This window comes from Lepidochelys kempii, chromosome 2 (assembly GCF_965140265.1).
Source record: "Lepidochelys kempii isolate rLepKem1 chromosome 2, rLepKem1.hap2, whole genome shotgun sequence".
Lineage (NCBI taxonomy): Eukaryota > Metazoa > Chordata > Testudines > Cheloniidae > Lepidochelys > Lepidochelys kempii.
The window spans coordinates 154,014,315-154,035,009 of NC_133257.1; the positions used below are offsets into that span (position 1 = coordinate 154,014,315).

The 20,695-nt window shown below is 44.9% G+C and overlaps 1 protein-coding gene across 4 annotated transcripts in view; it reads right to left on the minus strand.

The window, feature by feature from the left end:
• The window catches only part of ELP2 (elongator acetyltransferase complex subunit 2), a 121,539-nt gene that overhangs the window by 32,309 nt on the left and 68,535 nt on the right, over positions 1–20,695 (minus strand). For 3 of the 4 annotated variants that reach the window (XM_073332468.1, XM_073332467.1, XM_073332470.1), the window contains 2 exons: positions 10,706–10,894; positions 8,441–8,510 (listed from right to left, as the gene is read on the minus strand). In XM_073332468.1, the coding sequence (XP_073188569.1) occupies positions 8,441–8,510; positions 10,706–10,894 (259 nt within the window). The remainder of the gene's footprint in view (positions 1–8,440; positions 8,511–10,705; positions 10,895–20,695) is intronic. The other variant, XM_073332469.1, reaches the window with a different exon arrangement.

The window sequence follows — 20,695 nt, forward strand, 5'->3', positions numbered from 1 at the left end:
CCGCCCCCAGCTGTAGGAACGTTTGCACCTCCTACACTAGAATTTGCTTGTGAGAAGGGTCCCTCAAGAGGGATTGGGGGGGATAGGGGGGAAGGGAACAGAATTAGAGAGAATACCCAACTCTACCAACAGCCTGAGGTTATTTGAGCCCAGGCATGGTAAAAATGGGATAGACGGTTCACAAAGGGAGGGGAAGGATCTGGATATCAAACTGGTGCTCCATCCTCAGGCGCACCTTCAAAAGTTTGGCTTTCAGCCCTAGGGCTACTTAGCTGAGCCCAGCCCTTGGCTGGAGGAGGACTGAGATGTGCGCCTCCTATTACTTCTGCCCAGCTTCCTACTGCACTCCTGTCTAGGAGAGGCAGGGCAAAATTGTTGGGTGGCCTGGGGCTTAAATGCATTTCTTTGCAGGGCTGGTGTGTGCAGCCCCAAAGACTTGAGGGTCGCCTGCAAGTCCTTAAGGCTATGCAGCCTTGAGTCTGTCTGTTCGGCAAAGAGGCCGGAGTACTCAAAGGGAGGGTCCTGAATTATGTTCTGGACCTCATGTGGGAGCCATGAGACCTGTAGCCAAGAGCTGCGTCTCATAGCTATGGCAGGGCACATAGTGAAGTGGCTGAGTCAGCTGAACCCAGGGCGGCCTGAAGAGAGGACGCACACATACCTACTTGGAATGGACATGAGCAATACATCTCAAAGAACAACAGTTATGAAAGGTAGGTAACTGTTTTTAATTTTTAGGTCAAAATAACTCCTAACCAAGATTAACTCTTCCCCCCCCCCCCCCCATACCCCAAAGGCTCAGCAAATGAAAGCGAGTGGAGCACATGATTGATGTGACTTTAAAAACAGTTAAAATATACACTGTATATATTTGTGGAACTTACCAGTTCAGGAAAAGATCTTTATATATTCCCTTCTACCTTAGATGTCCTTGCAACCACCTTTCCCTCCTCCAGAATCACTCCAAACTCTGAGCGGGAGTCAGCTGGGAGCAGTTCCTGGAATTTGGCCAGAGAGCTCTAGGAATTATAAGCATAGGGGCTCAGGACCACTTGCTGATTCCCTGTGCAAAGCTGGCGCTCCCTCAGTGGAGTAAACTTTCTGACTGAAGAGGTCCAGCTTCTTAGCGTCCTTGGATTTGGAGGTGGGTGAAGAGGTGCTCGTACCCCTTAGAAGGCACCAAGTATTTGCACTCTACTCCCTTGGCTATCAGCAGGATAGAGGCGGGCATGTGCCACAGTGCCTAGGTAGCATTCTGTATGGTTTTGATGAGGGGCAGAGCCACCCTTGAGGGGCCAGAATATCCACCATGGGATCGGTATTCTCAGAGACCTCCTTTGCCTGCAAGTTCAGCTTCTGGGCCACCCTTCTGAGCAGGTCTTGATAGGCCCTGGTGTCCACAGCGAGCAGAGTGATGAAGGTGCCTGCTACTGCCTCATCAAGGGAGGACGAGGATGATGCCCTCAGAGGCATGGGGTCCTCTTGCCCCTCCGGCTCGCGGAGGTCCCCTACGCCACTTGAGAGGTGCAGGAAATGGCAGTAGCACCCGGTGCCACGGCTGCTTCGGTGCCGGTGCTGACGTCCTCATCAGCCTGGGCTTGTGTATCCCTACCCCAGAGAGGCTCCTGGGCTACAGACATGGCTGATGGAGGGATTCATGCCGTCACCACCACCGACAGGGACCTGGAACCCAGACTCTGGACTTGGTGGTAGGCCCATGGTGTCCAGAAAGGCCACTGCGTTGGTCCCAGCCACAGAGGAGACCAGGCACCAGCTGCCCTTTGTCTTGCCTAGGGCAGTGTGAAGAGCAGTGCCGACTCCACCTAGAAGCATAGGAATCAGTCTCCGAGAAGTCCGAATCTGACCAGGGCAGTGCAGATCGAGACAGTGCCGGGGATCGGTGCCACATCATAATGGGCTTGCCCCTATGCGGGATCAGTGTCAGTGTCGAATGATGTTGCTCGTGCTGGAGCCTGAGCCAGCGCCAGTGCATCTGCTGGTGGAGCAGGGAACCAAGCCATCATGGCAATCAACCCTTTGGCTACCTCAAATGTGTCTGGTGTGGAGGGAACATCCAAGTCCTCCTCCAAATCTTCCCGCACCGGGGAGTCCACTGTGGCCAGACTCAACAGACCTCCCTGAGAGGCCGGAGTAGACGGCACCGGTCTAGGCGGCCCCAAGACTGGGTGTCCCAAGGTGGGACATACCCCACTGGTGCCTGCCTGCTCTGCTGCGCGAGCAGGGGAGTGCCCTGTCAGCTCTCTTTTTCTTGTGCCACACCAGTGACTGCAAGCAGTGCCTCGTACTAGAGCTGGTCCTCAGTGCTGGGGAATGGTGGTGCCATGGTGCACCGAAGCACTTAGCCAGATGCTACTGGGAGCGGTTGGGGTTGAAGAGCTGACTCCATTAGTAAGAGCTTTAAGTGAAAGTCCTGCTCCTTCTTAGTTCTGGGCTTAAAACCCCTGCAGATTTTACACCTGTAGGACTGGTGTCCTTCTCTGAGACACTTTAGATATGAATCGTGTGGCATGGGCTTCAGGCAGGACCTGCACGGCTTGAAGCCCTGAGACTGGGCATGCCCCGGTCCCCAGGGGGGGTGGGAAGAACCTCCAACTAAAAGTTAACTAACTACTACACTTATCACTAACTATAACTTTCAAATTATTTACAGGGAGAAAAGGAGAGTCCACTAGGGAATCGCTTGCTAACGCAAGAGAGGAGCTGCTCCAATGACCGTCACTGGCAGTAAGAAGGAATTGAAGAGGCAGCGGGTCGGCAGGACCGATATACACGGCCATGAAGGCACCACTCCAGGAAGTTCCACAGCCAACCCAACGGTACCACTAAGGAAAACCCCTGCGATGATTGGGCATGCAGCGCACACACACCTACTTGGAATCGACATAAGCAATCACATGAAGAATTACTTTGCCCTCATGTCTTACAAGATCAGAAATTTTAGAGAAAACTCTTGATGAGGTGATTGTGACCAGGAAACAAGTCTTAAGAGCAGATTCCAACTAGGAAAAACAGGCCTAACTGTGATCTATCAGAGTTGGATAAGCCTGTAGTGGATAAATGATGTTTAACACAGGTGTGAGATGTGATGACAGGAGGTATTAGGCCCAATTCGAGGCTGTTTTATGAGAAACAGGGTTGGTTGGTTTGGCTGGAAGTCTCCTGGAGGCTACTGAAGCCAATCCGGGAGATTTTAGTCCTGTGTCACAGCAGGGCTAAGGCAGGTTCCCTACCTGCCCTGGCTCCACGCCACTCCTGGAAGCAGCAACATGTCTGGCAGCGGCTCCTAGGCAGAGGTGCAGCCAGGGGGTCTGCCCCTGCCCCGACTCCACAGCTCCCATTGACTGGGAATGGGGAACCACGGCCAATGGGAGCTGTGGGGATGGTGCCTGCAGGCAGGGGCAGAGCGGCCTGGTTGCCCCAGAGCATAGGGGCCGCTGCCAGACACATTGCTGCTTCCGGGAGCTGCCTGAGGTAAGCACCGCCCAGCCGGAGCCTGCACCCCGAGCCACTTCCTGCAACCCAACCCCCTGTCCCAGCCCCCTCCCACACCCAAACTTCCTCCCAGAGCCCTCATTCTGCACCCAAACACCCTCCCAGAGCCCACACACTGAACCTCCTCCTACACCCCAACCCTCTACCCCAGCCCCCTCCTGCACCCAAACTCCCTCCCAGAGTTCACATTCCCTCCTGCACCCCAACGCCCTGCCACAGGCTTAGCCTGGAGCCACCTCCCAGACTCCAAACCCCTCAACCCCACGCCCCAGCCCAGAGCCCACACCCCCTCCTGCACCCCAACCCCCTGCCCCAGCCCGGTGAAAGTGAGTGAGGGAGAGTGAGTGGGTCGGGGCCTCAGAGAAGGGGCGGCGCAGGGGTGGGACCTTGGGCCAGAGCAAGGGTGTTTGGGTTTGTGCGATTAGACGGTTGGTAACCCTAATGAGAAATCCAGAACAGCTGGAATGCCTAGATTCTTTGGACTGATATTTTTACATTGACATCCCTAGACGAATTTTGTCCGAACTCTTGTGTAGGCTGAGAAATTAGACGGCCAGTGTGAGGCTAACAGTTTTACTGTAAAGTACCACCCTATCTGATTTAATCCGTGCTGCTCAATAGCCTAGCTGTAAGATTCAGTTAACCTGGATTGGTATGTAGGAGCAGCCTCTGTGAGAGAGATCTCTAGCCCACTGGAGAGAGATAACAAAAGCCTCTGATAGCTCCACTAGGTCACGGTATTATAGCAGTCTTGACCAACTTGGAGCGAAAAGAATGACCACTTCCTTTCTAAGTCTTTTTAGCCCCACTTCCTTTGGAAGATGCCTAGACCTTTGTTAGGTAGAGAATCTACAGATCCCTGATCTGCTTCCCTGATGAAGGGCTTCACCTTAGTGTTTTGACTGAAGGGAATTTGATACACTTGGGGGTGGCCTAACCTGGATATCAGCTGGAAAATTTCTTGGTTCAGGAATCATTCTATATTTTATACACTGATAGCTTCAACATATAGTTTTTTGGTTTTGTTTTTCAGTGCCACCTTTAGTTAGGTCACCCTCATGGAGAATAGGTGAGCCTCTTCTTCCAAGAGGCCCTGGTAACAATGCTCTTATGATTATGTCATCTACGAACATCTTTAGACATCTCAGCCAGACTGTTATTATCAATACCCTCATAAACATCTAAAGTGCAAACAGCTAACCAAATTGTGGTGTTTTGCATTATCAATAATCTCCACAGGTGAAATAGAAAACTGAAAATTGCTTGGAGTGATTGGAAAATGCAAATAAGTTTCTGCAATGATCCAATGTTAAGAGGTCTTTTACAGAAACTGTGGCTCTGGAGGAAACTAAAATGTCTGTCCTGCATTTCATGTTTTCCAACCTGAAAATTTTGTGGCCAGGCACCAACTCTGGCTTAAGCTTTGGACAATGGATAATAACTAGGGCTGTCAAGCAATTAAAAAAATTAATCATGCAATTAATCACACTGTCAACCAATAACAGAATACCATTTATTTAAATATTTTTGGATATTTTCTACATTTTCAAATATATTGATTTCAATTACAACACAGAATACAAAGCATAAAGTGCTCACTTTATTTTTATTACAAATATTTGCACTGTAAAAAACAAAAGAAATAGTATATTTCAATTTGCCTAATACACGTACTGTAGTACAATCTATTTATAATGAAAGTTGAACTTACAAAGGTAGACTTATGTACAAAAAATAACTGCATTCAAAAATCAAACAATGTAAAACTTTAGAATCTCCAAGTCCATTCAGTCCTACTTCAGCCAATCACTCAGACAAACAAGTTTGGTTACAATTTGCAGGAGATAATGCTGCTCACGTCTTGTTTACAATGTCACCTGAAAGCAAGAAGAGGCGTTCACTTGGCAATGTTGTAGCTGGCATCGCAAGATATTTATGTGCCAAATGTGCTAAAGATTCGTATGTCCCTTCATGCTTCAACCACCATTCCAGAATACACGCATCCATGCTGATGACAGGTTCTGCTCGATAACGATCCAAAGCAGAGCAGACTGATGCATGTTCATTTTCATCATCTGAGTCAGATGCCACCAGCAGAAGGTTGATTTTCTTTTTTGGTGGTTTGGGTTCTGTAGTTTCTACATTGATCGGAGTGTTGCTCTTTTAAGACATCTGAAAGGATTCTCAACACCTTGTCCCTCTCAGATTTTGGAACGCACTTCAGATTCTTAAAACTTGGGTGGAGTGCTGTATCTATCCTTAGAAATCTCACATTGGTACCTTCTTTGCGTTTTGTCAAATCTGCTGTGAAAGTGTTTTTAAAACAAACGTGCTGGGTCATCATCCGAGACTACTATAACATGAAATATATGGTAGAATGCAGGTAAAAGAGAACAGGAGACATACAATTCTCCCCCAAGGAGTTCAGTCACAAATTTAATTAACGCATTATTTTTTTAACGAGCATTATCAGCATGGAAGCATGTCCTCTGGAATGGTTGCCGAAGCATGAAGGGGCATATGAATGTTTAGTACATCTGGCACATAAATAACTTGCAACGCCAGCTACAAAAGTGCCATGCAAATGCCTGTTCTCACTTCCAGGTGACATTGTAAATAAGCAGCAGTCAGCACTATCTCCCATAAATGTAAACAAACTTGTTTGTCTTAGCAATTGACTTTACAAGAAGTAAGACTGAGTAGACTTGTAAGCTTTAAATTTTACATTGTTTTGTTTTTGAGTGCAGTTATGTAACAACAATAAAAATCTACATTTGTAAGTTACACTTTCAAGATAAAGAGATTGCACTATAGTACTTGTATGAGGTGAACTGAAAAATACTATCTTTTGTTTATCATTTTTACAGTGCAAATATTTGTAATAAAAAATAATAATGTAAAGTGAGCATTGTACACTTTATATTCTGTGTTGTAATTGAAATTAATATATTTTAAAATGTAGAAAAACATCCAAAAATATTTAATAAATTTCAATTGGTTACTGTTTAACAATGCGATTAATCACGATTAATTTTTTTAATCGCAGTTAATTTGTTTTTATTTAATTGCATGAGTTAACTGCAATTAATCGACAGCCCTAATAATAACTGGAATCAAATCTTGTGTATTTCAAATTTCTTAGGCGGAATCTTTTCAGAGAGAAACTTGGTTAAGATAGTGGCTAATAACATAGGTAAGCTAAAGCAGTCCTAGGATTTTGCTGGATTGTGAAGTGAATGCAAGTCCTCTTATGAGGGCAGAAGCTCCTGTTGTTCCTGTCCACAACAGAAGGGATGACTCCTTTCAGTCAGGGATAAGACCCAGCCTGGAACATCAGAAAGCAGCACAGATCAGGAAAGGTTCAAAGCCCTACCTGCAGTTCAAACAGCTGGTAGGACTACAACTCGGCCTGCTCCAATAAGAAATATGGGGGAGGCAGAAATGGCAGGATCTCTGATTCTCAAACACTTGGTTCCAATTAACCTAAGGCAGGTGAGTATAGGAGAGTGCAGCATGAATCCTATCTGGAACTTTTACCCTCTTCATCCCTTTTCCAAACTCAGGAGACAAGGACCATTCTGAAAAAGATCTCACACCTCAGAACTATGGCCAATAGAATCTGTCCCCTCAAGACTTGATTATAGCTCTACTCTATATTCTCCATAGTAAGGAAAGGATCAGGAGGCATCTAGGCCTTTCTAGACCTAAAAAGAGGCAGAGTATTTGGTTTGAGGGGAGAAGGAGGATGGCCAAGTCCATGAGCTACCTCAAGAGTTTGCAGGAAGATAGGCAGAAAAGGTCTCAGACTGCATGAGAGGCCAGGGTCCAGAATGAAGTACCTCCTCTTTATTTTTATTTTAACAACCACCATCTGTTTAAGGAGCTCATCACCATATTATCAGTGTGCCTTACAAATGTCACTCGCTATTCGTGACAATTCCCCCTTAGGAAAGAAAGTATGATTATCTTGGTTTATTACACATGGGGAGCTGGGCCACCAATATATTAAGTGGCCTGCAAAAAGGTCACACAGGAAGTCTGTACCACACGCAGGAATAGAATAGTCTTCTTAAGACGCAATTCAGTGCTTTAGCCACAAGGCCAGTTCCATCTCCTGCTTGCCAGAATACTGAACACACTCCTACCAGACTCAAATTTGGCCTCAAAGTTCCACATTTTCATAACACCCAGACTAAGCTTCTGCAATTCTCTGTGTCTACAAATGAAGCCCCATGCCATGAGAAAGATCCAGCTTGTTAAAAAAAAAAATCCCACAAACTCTGCAACACGAGTCACTAGACACACACCACGCTGTTATGTTACCCTCTGCAGTGGCTCTCCATTAAGCACAAACTGCAGATATAGGTCTCAGTCCTGATTTTCAAAGCCCTTCATGGAATTGGTCCTAGTCACTTGAGACTCCCTCCACAATTATAACAATTATTTACTGCAATAATGAACTAGCTGGTCATAGAGGGAGATTAGTGACTGCAGAAGATAAACATTCCTAGGAGCTGTATCAGGATTACAGACCTCACTTGCCAGATGAAATAAGAATGGCCACTAATCCCACCATATTCACACCTAAATGCAAACCCCATCTCTTTGCCCAAGCATTCCCATATCAGCACCTTCATTCTCATACATCAGTATTAAAAATTCCTAAGCCTGTCTTTGATGGCAGGGAAAGGAGAGATTATTGTTGTCATTTTTACATTCGGGAGGACACTCAAATAGGTTGGGCACCAATAAAGAAGCCTACATAAATGCTCAGCACCTAACAATAGTTCCAGGTGATCTTAAACATTAATCAGTTGTATGGTAGCAGACTTAGTCAAATCATCGAACATACACTTTCAAGACAAGTAATGGTGTAAATTTACAATCAATTCTGGAGTGCCTTCATCACTATCCACAATAGTCTTACCCTGAAAGACAGCTTTATTGGACAAACCCAAAGCAGGTACAGTCGCACCTTCTGGAAGGTCAACAGCATCCTGGGTAAAAAAAAGTAAACATATTTTCATGCAGAAGTTAGTATACTTTATGGGTACTTTAAAATCAAGGGCCAGATGTCACTAGAGGGAAGTAAAGATGTGTCACATTGTAGAAGAAGCCTCTGAATCATCCAGAATTCCTCAGGAAGTGTATGCTTGAGCAGTTGCACTGCCAGGCTTTGAAAGCCATGCCATGCTTCAGCCCCTCCTCTGAAACTACATATGGTGAACTTTGCTCAGTTCTCTAGATTTGTTGTGAAGCATGCATCTTTAATCATTTTAGTACAGGCATTCTGAGGTAACTTCACTTATTCAATTATAGAGAGAGAGAGCTTTTATAAAGTGAATACTTAACTCAAAGAATACAGTTTCCAGGAAGACAAGACATGGGAACTAGGTGTTTTGAGGTCTGGGTACAAGGAAGGATTTTTCGGGGGGGAAAGGAGGTGAGAGTATATATCTGGGATTTTCAAGACGACTTTGGGTGCCTAAGGGGCAGCTTTGCTTTGGGCACATGGCAGGATAGGGAGAGAAAAGGTCCTGTTAGCTGAGTGGCAGTTTGCATCAGCTATATTTCAAAGGAAGGGAAGTCCTGGGAGAAAGCCAAAGCTAGGAGTGGGAAGTCAGGTTGGAGGACTTTTCGGGGGGTGGGAGGACAGGGACATGAGAGATCAGTACCTGCTGGTGCATATATTCATACTCAGCACCTCTGTGCAAATTCACTGAGACAAAAGTATTTTCCAGGATTGGGTTAACAGATTTGGTGGAAACACCTTACCTGATAAACAATATTTAATTATATCATAAAACTACATCAGAAACCCAGAATACAAACAGTCTCTAAGGTTTAAAGTTTTTTTCAGGAAAAAGTATGAATTTAAAGCAATACAATTGTTCTGGGTATAACCCCAGGTGGACACTTATTTTGGTATAAAAGTGCCTTATGTCACAAGGATGGGGTTTAAGCTAAATCAAAAAAGCCAGTTTTATACCAGAATAAGTGTGTCCAAACAGAGGGTTATTCTGATAAAACTATATCATAGATGTATTGTACATAGTTACAATCTAACTGGTAAAACTTTCCTGTGCGGACAAGGCCTGTAAAGAGTTCTGGACTACTATAGGTCACAAACAGAGTACAAAGGGAGAATGGTATGGAAAATCAAACAGAGCATGTGTCTGCATCATATAGTACAATATATTATTTTGTATAGCTTCATTAACACAAATGATCACAAATGCTATTTAGCGTTAAAGACATAAATAGTGAGAAATAATATGAGTAGCCATGGGAGAACATTTTTTTTCAGCGGATATTTAATATATGAAAACGCTAAAATGTTTGGACACAAGAAGATTATTCCAGCTGGTGGTAGCTGCAGCAGAGAGAGCTCATGAGCCTGCAGTGCAGAGAATGTGTTATGGCACGGAAAGGCAGCCAGTGTGAGATGAGCAGGTAGAGAGCAGGAAGGATTGAACCTGAGAGACAAGGTCTTTTAAGATTAAGCAAGTTAGTAAGAGAAGAGAATGGATTTGATTTGGATCACAGGGAAGCCAGGGAAGCTATTTCAGGATGGAAATGCTGTGGTCATGTCTCTTTCTGTGGATAAGGAAGCAAAGCTATAGCCTGGAAAACTGGGACATAAAGACCTCAGAAGACAGTTTGAAGACAAGACAAGACAAGACAAGGTAAGACAAAGAGACATTGATGAGTATGTATACAACATTTATATACAGTATCTAATGCAGTAGCTTCTGGAAGCCTTGGATTGTTTCAGAACATACCATTAAAGAACAAATAATACCACACAACAGTAACTACATCTAGATAATGCTATTATGCCCTTACATTCTTGAGAACCTATTAACAGGATTTGTTCTTAATTGTTTAAGAGTAGCTCACACATGCTGACCTTCAGTACATACCCACACACTTTAGAACCCTCAGCAACCTTCCTTCTATCCAGCCAATTTGATAAAACGATAGAGAAGGTACATGTGATCTAACTACACACAAACCTGACTGAACAGACTGGAAAGAGAGAAATATCTAAGGGCTGTGGTTTCACGATTTTTTAAAATAATTTTGACATTTTATAAATTTTAATCTCAATAGTTATGCCGTAGTGATGATTCTCTTTGTCTCCTAAAGGAGCCATTTTATCAAACACTTGTTTGTTTGTTTCAATACTTACACCGGAACACAGTTTCTCCATTGAAATACCACTGATGTTACTGAAGTTTTCCACAAAATTCTTGGGGGCAGTAAAGACTCGAAGCACCTTTTCATCTGCTCCAGAAACAAACTGAAATCGGCCAGTCATTGCTAGACAATGCATGTCATATCCATGTACTTGAGGCCTTGCAATTTCATGCCAAGTTACCTAAATAAAAAGCAACCACAGTTGTCAAATTATCAGTTGTCTAAATTCAACAACAGATAACTTAAATTACCATCTTCAAATTAAGCTATTTCAAATACTGCTTTAAGGTTAAGTTAATCTTCTGCTGATACTCTTTAAAAAAAACACACTATCAGTTCGCCATGCAAGGGCTAAAATACTTAAGATTACTATTCTTCAGCTGAACAACTCTCTCAAACCCAGACCATTAGGGCCCCAATCCTGCAAAAACTCATGCACAAGCTTAACTTCACTATTGTGAGTAGGACTACTCACGGTAGTAAAGTTGCAGGGTCAGGCCTAGGTTAGTTCGGAGGGGTGAGAGGAGGATCATGTGTTACATTATCCCTCTCAAAGCATTAAGCTTTGAAAAAAGATTCAAGACAATGGGGAAAAAAGTTTAATTTAGGTAAGCATAGATAAAATTAAGGTGAATTAGCTATACAGTAGAACCTCAGAGTTATAAACACTTCGGCAATGGAGATTATTCGTAACTCTGAAACATTCCTAAATCTGAACAGAACACTATGGTTGTTCTTTCAAAAGTTTACAACTGAACATTGACTTAATACAGCTTTGAACCTTTATTATGCAGAAGAAAAATGCTGCTTTTAATCATCTTAATTTAAATAAAACAAGCACAGAAACAATTTCCTTACCTTGTCCAAACCTTTTTTTTTTATACTTTCCATTTATATTTTTAGTAGTTTATGTTTAACACACTACTGTACTGTATCTGCTTTTTTCCCCCCCCTTGGGTCTCTGCTGCTGCCTGATTGTGTACTTCTGGTTCCAAATGAGGTGTGAGGTTGACCGGTCAATTCGTAACTGGTGTTCATAACTGTGAGGTTCTGCTTTATGTAATATTTAACAGGATATAGTTTATTTGTGCTGTTTATCTTTGTACCTCACTTTTTAAAAATTTACCCTTATTTAATTTTAAAAAGGGAAAGAGTACCTCAAACAGGTTGTGACACACATCTCCTTGGCAAAGGATCCCCTGTTCTTTGCAAACAACTCTGACCTCAGACCTGACAAACTCACTACACCAAACAAACTGAGAAGTCAAAAATACCCCATGTTTGGCTTGAAAAAGAACAACAACAAGTTACTAACCTTTCATTACTGCTGTTTTTCGACACACGTTGTACATGTGCATTCTGCTCTTGGTTTGCATGCATAGAGACCGGAAATGTTTCCCTCAGCCAACTCTGAGCCCCTCTCAGTTCTTTCTTTCCAGAAACTCTGATGTAGAAGAGTAGGAAGGTGGCTTGTGGAATGGACATGTGCACCACATCTTGAGAAACAACAGATATGGAAGTTTAGTGTTTCTTTGTTCTTCAAGTGATTGCACATGTGCATTCCACTCTTGGCAACTCCCAAGCAGTAAAACAGGTGGAGGGATCAGAGTTCACATACACACTGACTGTAGCACAGTTCGACCAAATTTGGCATCAACTCTAGAATAATAGGTGATGGCATAATAGGAGGAGAAAGTGTGCACTCATGACCAGGTTGCTGCTTCACAAATGTCCGGTACAGGGATCTGAGCTAGTAATTCCATTGAGGACGCATGCAATCTTGTGGAGTGAGCAGTCAGCTTGTCAGGTAGTCTGCCAGGTCATAACAAGCATGGATAAAAGAAGTTATTCAAAATAAAATTATCTGTGAAAAGACTGGATGACCTTTCATTCTATCCACTATAGCCAAGAACAGTTGGGTGGACAGCTGAAATGGTTTGGTCCCACCTACGTAGAATGCCAGTGCTTGTCTAACAAGTATAACCGTTGCTAAAGAGAATGTTGCTAAAGGCTCAAATGGTGGTCTCGTAAGTTTAGTCAAAACCAAGTTCAAGTCCTAAGGGGGAACTGGCTCCCTTATTGGAGGGTAAGATCTTTCCAGACCTTTAAGGAATCTACTTGTCATGTCATTAGAAAAAACAGAACAGTTATCCACACAAGGATGGAAAGCTGATATTGCTGTGTAAGGAGGTTTGGGTGTCTCTCCCCTTCTGACAGGGTGAGAGGCCACACCCCCTCCCCGCTTCTCAAGCGGGCACGGCTCACAGCTAGTGAGTCCACCTGGTGATTAGTCCAATTAGCAGTTAGTCCTTCTGCCAAATCCCTCAGTCAGGGCAGTGAGCACTTAGCAGACCTGGCCGACAATCAGCCCAGGCCTTAATTAGTCTTTCCGCCCCAGCCCCTCAATCAGGGCAGTTCACAGTTTATACCTCAGGCTGAGTCCGTGCCATACAGCCAAGCAGTTCAGGGTGGGGAATTAGCTCCCAACTGGGAGTAACAGCACCTGGTGCCCTAGCTCCGGTGGGCACCAGACCAATTCAGGCCTCCTGGCCTATTAGTGGGGAGGTGACCCCCCTTCACAGGTGGGGTGCCCGGGGTAGGGGGACACAGGCCCTCCCACTCCACTGTGTCCCAGCCCAGCACCCTATTAGTGGTGGGGTATTGCGCCACTAGGTCAGTGAGGATCTGCCCACAACACGCTGGCCAGTTCACAGTAACTCCACAGCCGAACCCTATTCGGCATCCCTGGGCTTCTTCCTGCCCTCCCCAGTTTGGGGTACCTGGGTTCCAGGATCATCCTCGGTCTCCCCCAGGTAAACAGCCAATGGCAGTCCCGGCAGTTTGTCAGCCTTGCTGGTCTCTGGCAATTCAGGTAACTCCTCTGGACATGGTAAATCTGGCACTTCTTCCACCGCCCCGGCTGGTGTATCTCATAGTTGACAGGCCCAACTTGGCGAAGGACTTCATAGGGGCCTTGCCACCAGGCTAACAGCTTGGACTCCTCTGCGGGGAGTAATACCAGGACCCGATCCCCAGGTTCGAAGGTTCAGTCTCAGGCTCCTCGGTTGTAGGCTTGGGCTCCCTGGGCAGCTTGCAGGTTCTCCTTGGCTAGGTTACTGACCCGTCTCAGGTTCTCATGCAATAGAATCACATATTTCAGGAGTCCCTGGGTTGGCAAGGGGCTTTGTTCCCAGGTCTCCCTCATGAGGTCCAGCAGCCCCTGCGGCTGGTGTCCATACAGTAACTCGAACGGGGAGAACTGCGTGGAAGCTTGTGGTACCTCTCGAATTGCCAATAGCAATGGTGGAAGGAGTTGGTCCCATTGACGCAACTCTTCCGGGGGAAATTGTCACATCATCCCCTTTAGCCTTTAATTGAATCGTTCCATGAGGCCATCGGTTTGAGGATGGTAAATTGAGGTTTGCAACTTCCGGATCCCTAACAGGAGACAAACTTCACAGAGCAGCCGAGAAGTGAAGTTCGTTCCCTAATCAGTTAGTATTTACTTTGGTAAGCCTACCCGAGCAAAGATTTTCAGAAGTTCTGCCACGATAATCCAGGCAGTGATGGACCTCATGGGGATGGCCTCGGGGAAGCGAGTGGCATAGTCTATGACGACTAGGATGTACCGAAATCCTACACTGCTCCTTGCGAGGGGCCCAATTAGATCCACAGCAATCCTTTCAGAAGGGGTCCCCACCACCGGCATGGGCACCGGGGTGCTTTCGGGACTCTGGATGATGCAGCCTGCTGGCACTCAGGGCAGGATGCATGAAGTTCTTGGCATCCTGGTGTACTCCAGGCCAGTAAAATCTGAGTAGTATTTGAGCCAGGGTTTTCTCTTGGCTCAGATGGCCTACAGCGGGGATATATGGGCCATCCTCAACACGGTCTGGCGGTGACAGTGTGGTACCACCAATTGGGAGCAGGGTTCACGAGTATGAGGGTCCTGGTAAACCCGGTAGAGACGCTCGCCCTTAAGTTCAAACCGGGGCCACTGAGTCGCACGCTGAGGGTCTATAGTGACACCGTTGACACATGCCACCTAGTCATAGGTCCAGCTTAAGGTGGGGTGGTCCTTCTGGTCTCGACAGAAGTCCCCCTATGCCCCAGAGGGGTCCCTTGCCCTCGGGTGCCACTCAGGGTTCATCTGAAGGGTTGGTCGGCCCTTCCTCTGGTGGGTCTAGAGGGTTCCCAGGGGGTTGCCCTTCCTCGTCATCCTCAAGCAGGTCTCCCTCCAACCCCAGCTTCTCCGGCCCAGTCTGGAGGGATGCTGTCTGCAGGACCTGGCTGAACTCCAGCCAATCTCTCCCGAGGATGACGGGATAGGGGAGGTTCGGTGCAACTTCGACTGTCATTTGTCAGGTTACTCCCTCAATTGTGAGGATGAGTTGAGCACTGGGGTACACCTTCACATCCCCGTGTACACAGCGGACTGATCAGCTGGGAAGAGGCTTTCCCGCACCATCGTTAGGCTGCACCCCGAATCCAGAAGGGCCTCCACCTGCCTTCCCCCCAGGCTAGCTGGGACGATCACTTTAAGGCTAGAATATTGGCAGGCCCGGGCATCCCTGGCATCGACCTCGCCAAAAGAACAGTCCATGACGGGACACTGCCTCTGGAGGTGCCCTAACTGTCCACACCTGAAGCAGGGGCCAATCGCAGCGGGATCCAGTCAGTCCTCCGACTTCAGCAGATGATCCGGGCTCTCTATCGGAGAAGTCCTTCACCCGCTGTCATGGCTCATCAGAGGGCTGGGGGGCCTTGGAGCCAAACCCAAGGTGCCTCCACCACGTCGGCTGTTTTTGCGGCCTGGGGCAGGCGAGGTATCGCCAGAGACCCAGAGTTCTTTCCCCCATTCGGAAGGGGGGTCCGCCCCAGGCCCAGTGGACCAGGGTTCACCGGGGTCTCAGCCACTAAGAAGTCCTCCATGAGCCCAACTGCAGCCTTCGGGGGGAGGCTGGTGCCACAGGACCCACGCCCTCCCTCAGGGCGTGAGAATGTGGGTAAATTGTTTCACTATCACCTGTTCAGCCAGTTCGAGGGTCGTGTGTCACTCCGGTTGGAGTCAGCACCAGCAGGCATCCTTAAGCTCCTAGGCGACGACGCAGGGTCATGCCCCCAGCGGATAAGTCTTCCCCCGAAATTTACGCCAAAAGATTTTGGGTGTTACATCCAGAGTGTCCAAGATTACAGTCTTCACTGCCTGGTAGTCTTGGGCCTCCTCATTAGGAAGGCCATGGTAGGAGGCCTGGGCAGCCCCCATCAAATATGGGGCTAGGAGCGTGGCCCATTGTTCTGGCACAGTTGGTACTAGGACAGGGTCAGTATCGTGTGCTGCTGCAGAGGTGGAAGAAGCTCCTTCTGGCTCCAGACTCCACGGCACCTTCCCAGATGCCAGAGTCAACAGTTCCATCTTCTGCAGAGGAGTGCTTAGACTTGGACCACACTCTCGTCTTAAGCCCTTGCCTAGCAGACATGGGTGCCTGGGACCTTCCTCTTTTGGCTGTCTGCTTCTTATGCCTCTTTTAGGCATTGAGGATGGTGAATGGTGCTGAGACTCAGGCACAGAGTGAGGTGCAATCCTTACTGATGCCAATGCACTCAATGTCAAGTCCACTAACCTGGTTCAGATTGAGGTCTCAAGGCAGCCTCCATGAGTAAAAACTTTAGCCTGGCTTCATGATCTTTCTTTGTGAGAGGCTTAAAGTGCCTGAAAATTTGGCAAGGCTCCCCAGTATGAGCCTCCCCGAGGAACTTTAAGCAACTTGAGTGCAAGTTGCTCATGGGCATAGCTTTATTGCAGGAAACACAGGACCTGAAGCCTGGTGAGAGAGGCATCCCTTGGCACCGGGAATCGACCAAAATCTTCAGGTGGAGTAAACACCTAACTAACTACAATAAACTGTAATAACCTTAATTAAAGTAAACGATTTACAATAAAATACAAGCAAACACAGTCCACTGGGAGTATTTGCAAAAGGACGGAGGGCAGTTCCAGCAACCATCACAGGCAGTGAGGAGGAGCCGAGGGAGCTTGGGGTCGGCTGGGCCTTTTACACCAGCTCCCGCAGCGGGCACTAGAGCTGTCCCCAACAGGTACCACTGAGGGAAACATTTCCGGCAACTGTGCACAGGACGTGTCATAAATATAAAGGGAAGGGCAACAGCCTTCCTGGATACAGTGCTATAAAATCCCTCCTGGCCAGCGGCACAAAATCCTTTTACCTGTGAAGGGTTAAGAAGCTCAGGTAACCTGGCCAGCACCTGACCAAAAGGACCAACAAAAGGACAAGATACTTTCAGATCTGGGGGGGCGGAGAGGGAGAAGCGGGGAGGGGGACGGTTTTGGTCTGTCTGTTCTGTGTGCTTGCCGGACACAGATCAAGGAAGCAGGCAATCCAACTCCACTAGAATTAGTAAGTACTAGCAAGGGAATGCGTTACCTTATTTCTGTTTTGGCTTGTGATTTTCTCAGTGCTGAGAGGAAGGTGTATTCCTGGTTTTCTTTTTGTAACTTTAAAGTTTGTCCCAGAGGGAAATCCTCTGTGTTTTGGAATCTGATTGCCCTGTAAGATTATCTTCCATTCTAATTTTACAGAGGTGCTTCTTTTACCCTTTTTCTTTATAATAAAGTTCTGTTTCTTTTAGAATCTGATAGGGGTTTTTTTCAGTGTCCTAAAAATCCTAAGGTTGGTCTGTGTTCATCTTGTTTATTCTCAAGCCGCCCCAGGAAAGGGGCTGCGGGGGCTTGTGGGGATATTAGGGGGGAGTAGGAACTCCAAGTGGTCCTTTCCCTGCGTTTGTCTAAATCACTTGGTGGTGGCAGCGTTACCTAATCCAAGGTACAAGGGAGAGACCTCACCTGGAATACTGTGTGCAGTTCTGGTCTCCCACGTTTAAGAAGGATGAATTCAAACTGGAACAGGTACAGAGAAGGGCTACTAGGATGATCCGAGGAATGGAAAACTTGTCTTATGAAAGGAGACTCAAGGAGCTTGGCTTGTTTAGCCTAACTAAAAGAAGGTTGAGGGGAGATATGATTGCTCTCTATAAATATATCAGAGGGATAAATACCGGAGAGGGAGAGAAATTATTTAAGCTCAGTACCAGTGTGGACACAAGAACAAATGGATATAAACTGGCCACCAGGAAGTTTAGACTTGAAATTAGACGAAGGTTTCTAACCATCAGAGCAGTGAAGTTTTGGAATAACCTTCCAAGGGAAGCAGTGGGGGCAAAAGATCTATCTGGCTTTAAAATTAAACTCAATAAGTTTATGGAGGACATGGTATGATGGGATAACATGGTTTTGGTAATTAAATATTCATGGTAAATAGGACCAATGGCCTGTGATGGGATATTAGATGGGGTGGGATCTGAGTTACCCAGGAAAGAATTTTCTGTAGTATCTGGCTGGTGAATCTTGCCCACATGCTCAGGGTTTAGCTGATGGCCATATTTGGGGTTGGGAAGGAATTTTCCTCCAGGGCAGATTGGAAGAGGCCCTGGAGGTTTTTCGCCTTCCTCTGTAGCATGAGGCAGGGGTCACTTGCTGGAGGATTCTCTGCTCCTTGAAGTCTTTAAACCACGATTTGAGGACCTCAATAGCTCAGACATAGGTGAGAGGTTTTTTGCAGGAGTGGGTGGGTGAAGTTCTGTGGCCTGCGTTGTGCAGGAGGTCAGACTAGATGATCATAATGGTCCCTTCTGACCTTAGTATCTATGAATTTGTGCCTTGGGGAGTTTTTAACTTAAGCTGGTAGAAATAAGCTTAGGGGGTCTCTCATGCAGGTCCCCACGTCTGTACCCTAGAGTTCAGAGTGGGGAGGGAACCCTGACAGGGCGCATGCACACCAAGAGTGGAATGTGCATGTGCAATCACTGGAAGAACAATTTGATTTCAAGTTTTAATTTTTTAAAATAAAATTGAAGGAAATTTCAAAACAAAGTCATTTCAAATAAAAAAATCAAAATATTTCTTTTTCAAAAATGGCAAAACAAAATGTATTCTTTGTTAAACAAAAACAAAACAAAAAACCACCACAATTGTTGTTTTGTCCCAACATGAACATTTTGGCAAAACAAACCTAAGTTTTCAAAATATTTTATTGGTGCTGAATCTACATTTTTCACTGGAAAAAGTTTCAGCTGAAAAAGGTTGCCTCGCTCTAGGTAGTATGCACCCAACAAACCTCCCTTCCATTTTTTTCCTGTGTTTCAGCCTCTAAAAAGGAGTCCAGGTGCCATTATTTACAGAATGTGTTACAAGTCCTATTTTTCCCCTCTTCTGTCTACATCACAATGTTTTCATTGTAGGTTTATTTTTATCTTAAATTGACAATACTTTGTATTAAGTGGCATGTAATGGTGTATGTTCAGACTGATGCTCATTATTGCTCACTTGAAAACCATGCACATTTTGAAATAAAGAAAGATGAAGAGGAGGTCAACTGAGGCAATAAAAGAACATCAATAGCATAATCTACCATTTTAGCAAAATTTCTTTTTTTTGGTAGTTAGACCCTATGTATATGTTGGGGGGGGGGCGGGATTTCAAAACCCTGGGGTTGACAGAAATGTTTTCATTAAAAACATTTTTTTTAATTAAAAATTCTCTTGCACAATACTGTAATACTTGGAGTGCAAATGCAAATACTGCAAGTGCAAGAGAAATAGAAAGTGACAGTGAAAACTTACTAGACTTAAATGAAATTGACTAGTCCAGTTTTATTGGTCACATGAAATAAAAGGCAAAAAAGTACACTGATAATACAAATATTGAAAAGTACGCTAGATTTTGAAAGAGTATTTCAATTTAAATAATTTGTTTAACACAATAAAGGAATTTTTTTCTTAAAATGAAAAAAAGTTTTTAACCAAATTCCCTTTCATAGAAGTCATTTGTTCCAAACCTTTCATCCTTTGCCACTGCACATATCTGACACCTTACTTTGCAGAACATATAGTGTTCTTTGGGTTAATGACTACCAGGATCCTATTTTTATTATTTGTTACTATTAATATTATGGTAACTCCCAGAAGTCACAATCAGGATGAGGCTCCTATCTAGACACTATACAAACATATACAAAGACATGGTACCTATCCTGAAGAGCTTACAAGGTGGGAAAAATCTGCATAAGTTTCATGTATCCTAAGAGTTTTCCATTACAAACAAATGGGAAGTTTGAAAGAGCTTGCTAAATCCCAAGATCTCTTTTCAGTGAAAACAGATAGTTTTTTGAACTCTTACAAAAAGAGGATATGACATAAAAAGTTATATTTAAGTCCTTCCCCACTCCTTACTAACTTATCTTTTCATTTGTTTTCCTCTACAATATTCTGTACTAATTTTGCAATGATTTGTTCAATAATTTCTTCCAAAAAATAGAGTGCAAGTCTGGATGTCAAATTATAACTGATGATTAATTTTGTATTGCATTCACAGGTCAGAAGATAAATAAAGGTAAACAGAGATTATTGAAAAGGTGACCAAGGATCTTACTGAAATGGAGGATTAAAGAGTTAATAAAACAGAGGTTCATAGTAAAAGCAACTAACAGCTGTGATTAAAAAACATTTGGATGCCAATTTTTCCGTGGACATCTGAAGAATACCAGTTTTATTTTTTGCATTTTGCTCAACTGTTAATTCACCAACAGATGTAACTATCCTATACATTACATATCCTATACTAATATTTAAGCAGCTTTAGAGCCTCTATATTAAAAATACAGTAAAATATACTTGTGGCTTTAAATTCTTGAGGTATAATTTATTTACTATATAAAGTATACATAGTGCTATACTATAGTTTGTATAGTAAATAAATGATACCTCAATAAATTAAAGCCACAAGTACCCCTAATACGTTCCCGACAGATAGTTTTTTGAAGATTGTCAACTTACAGTACATCTACTATACATACCGTACCTGGTATCTAAATTTAGTCCACATTATACCATTTCCTGAGAAGAA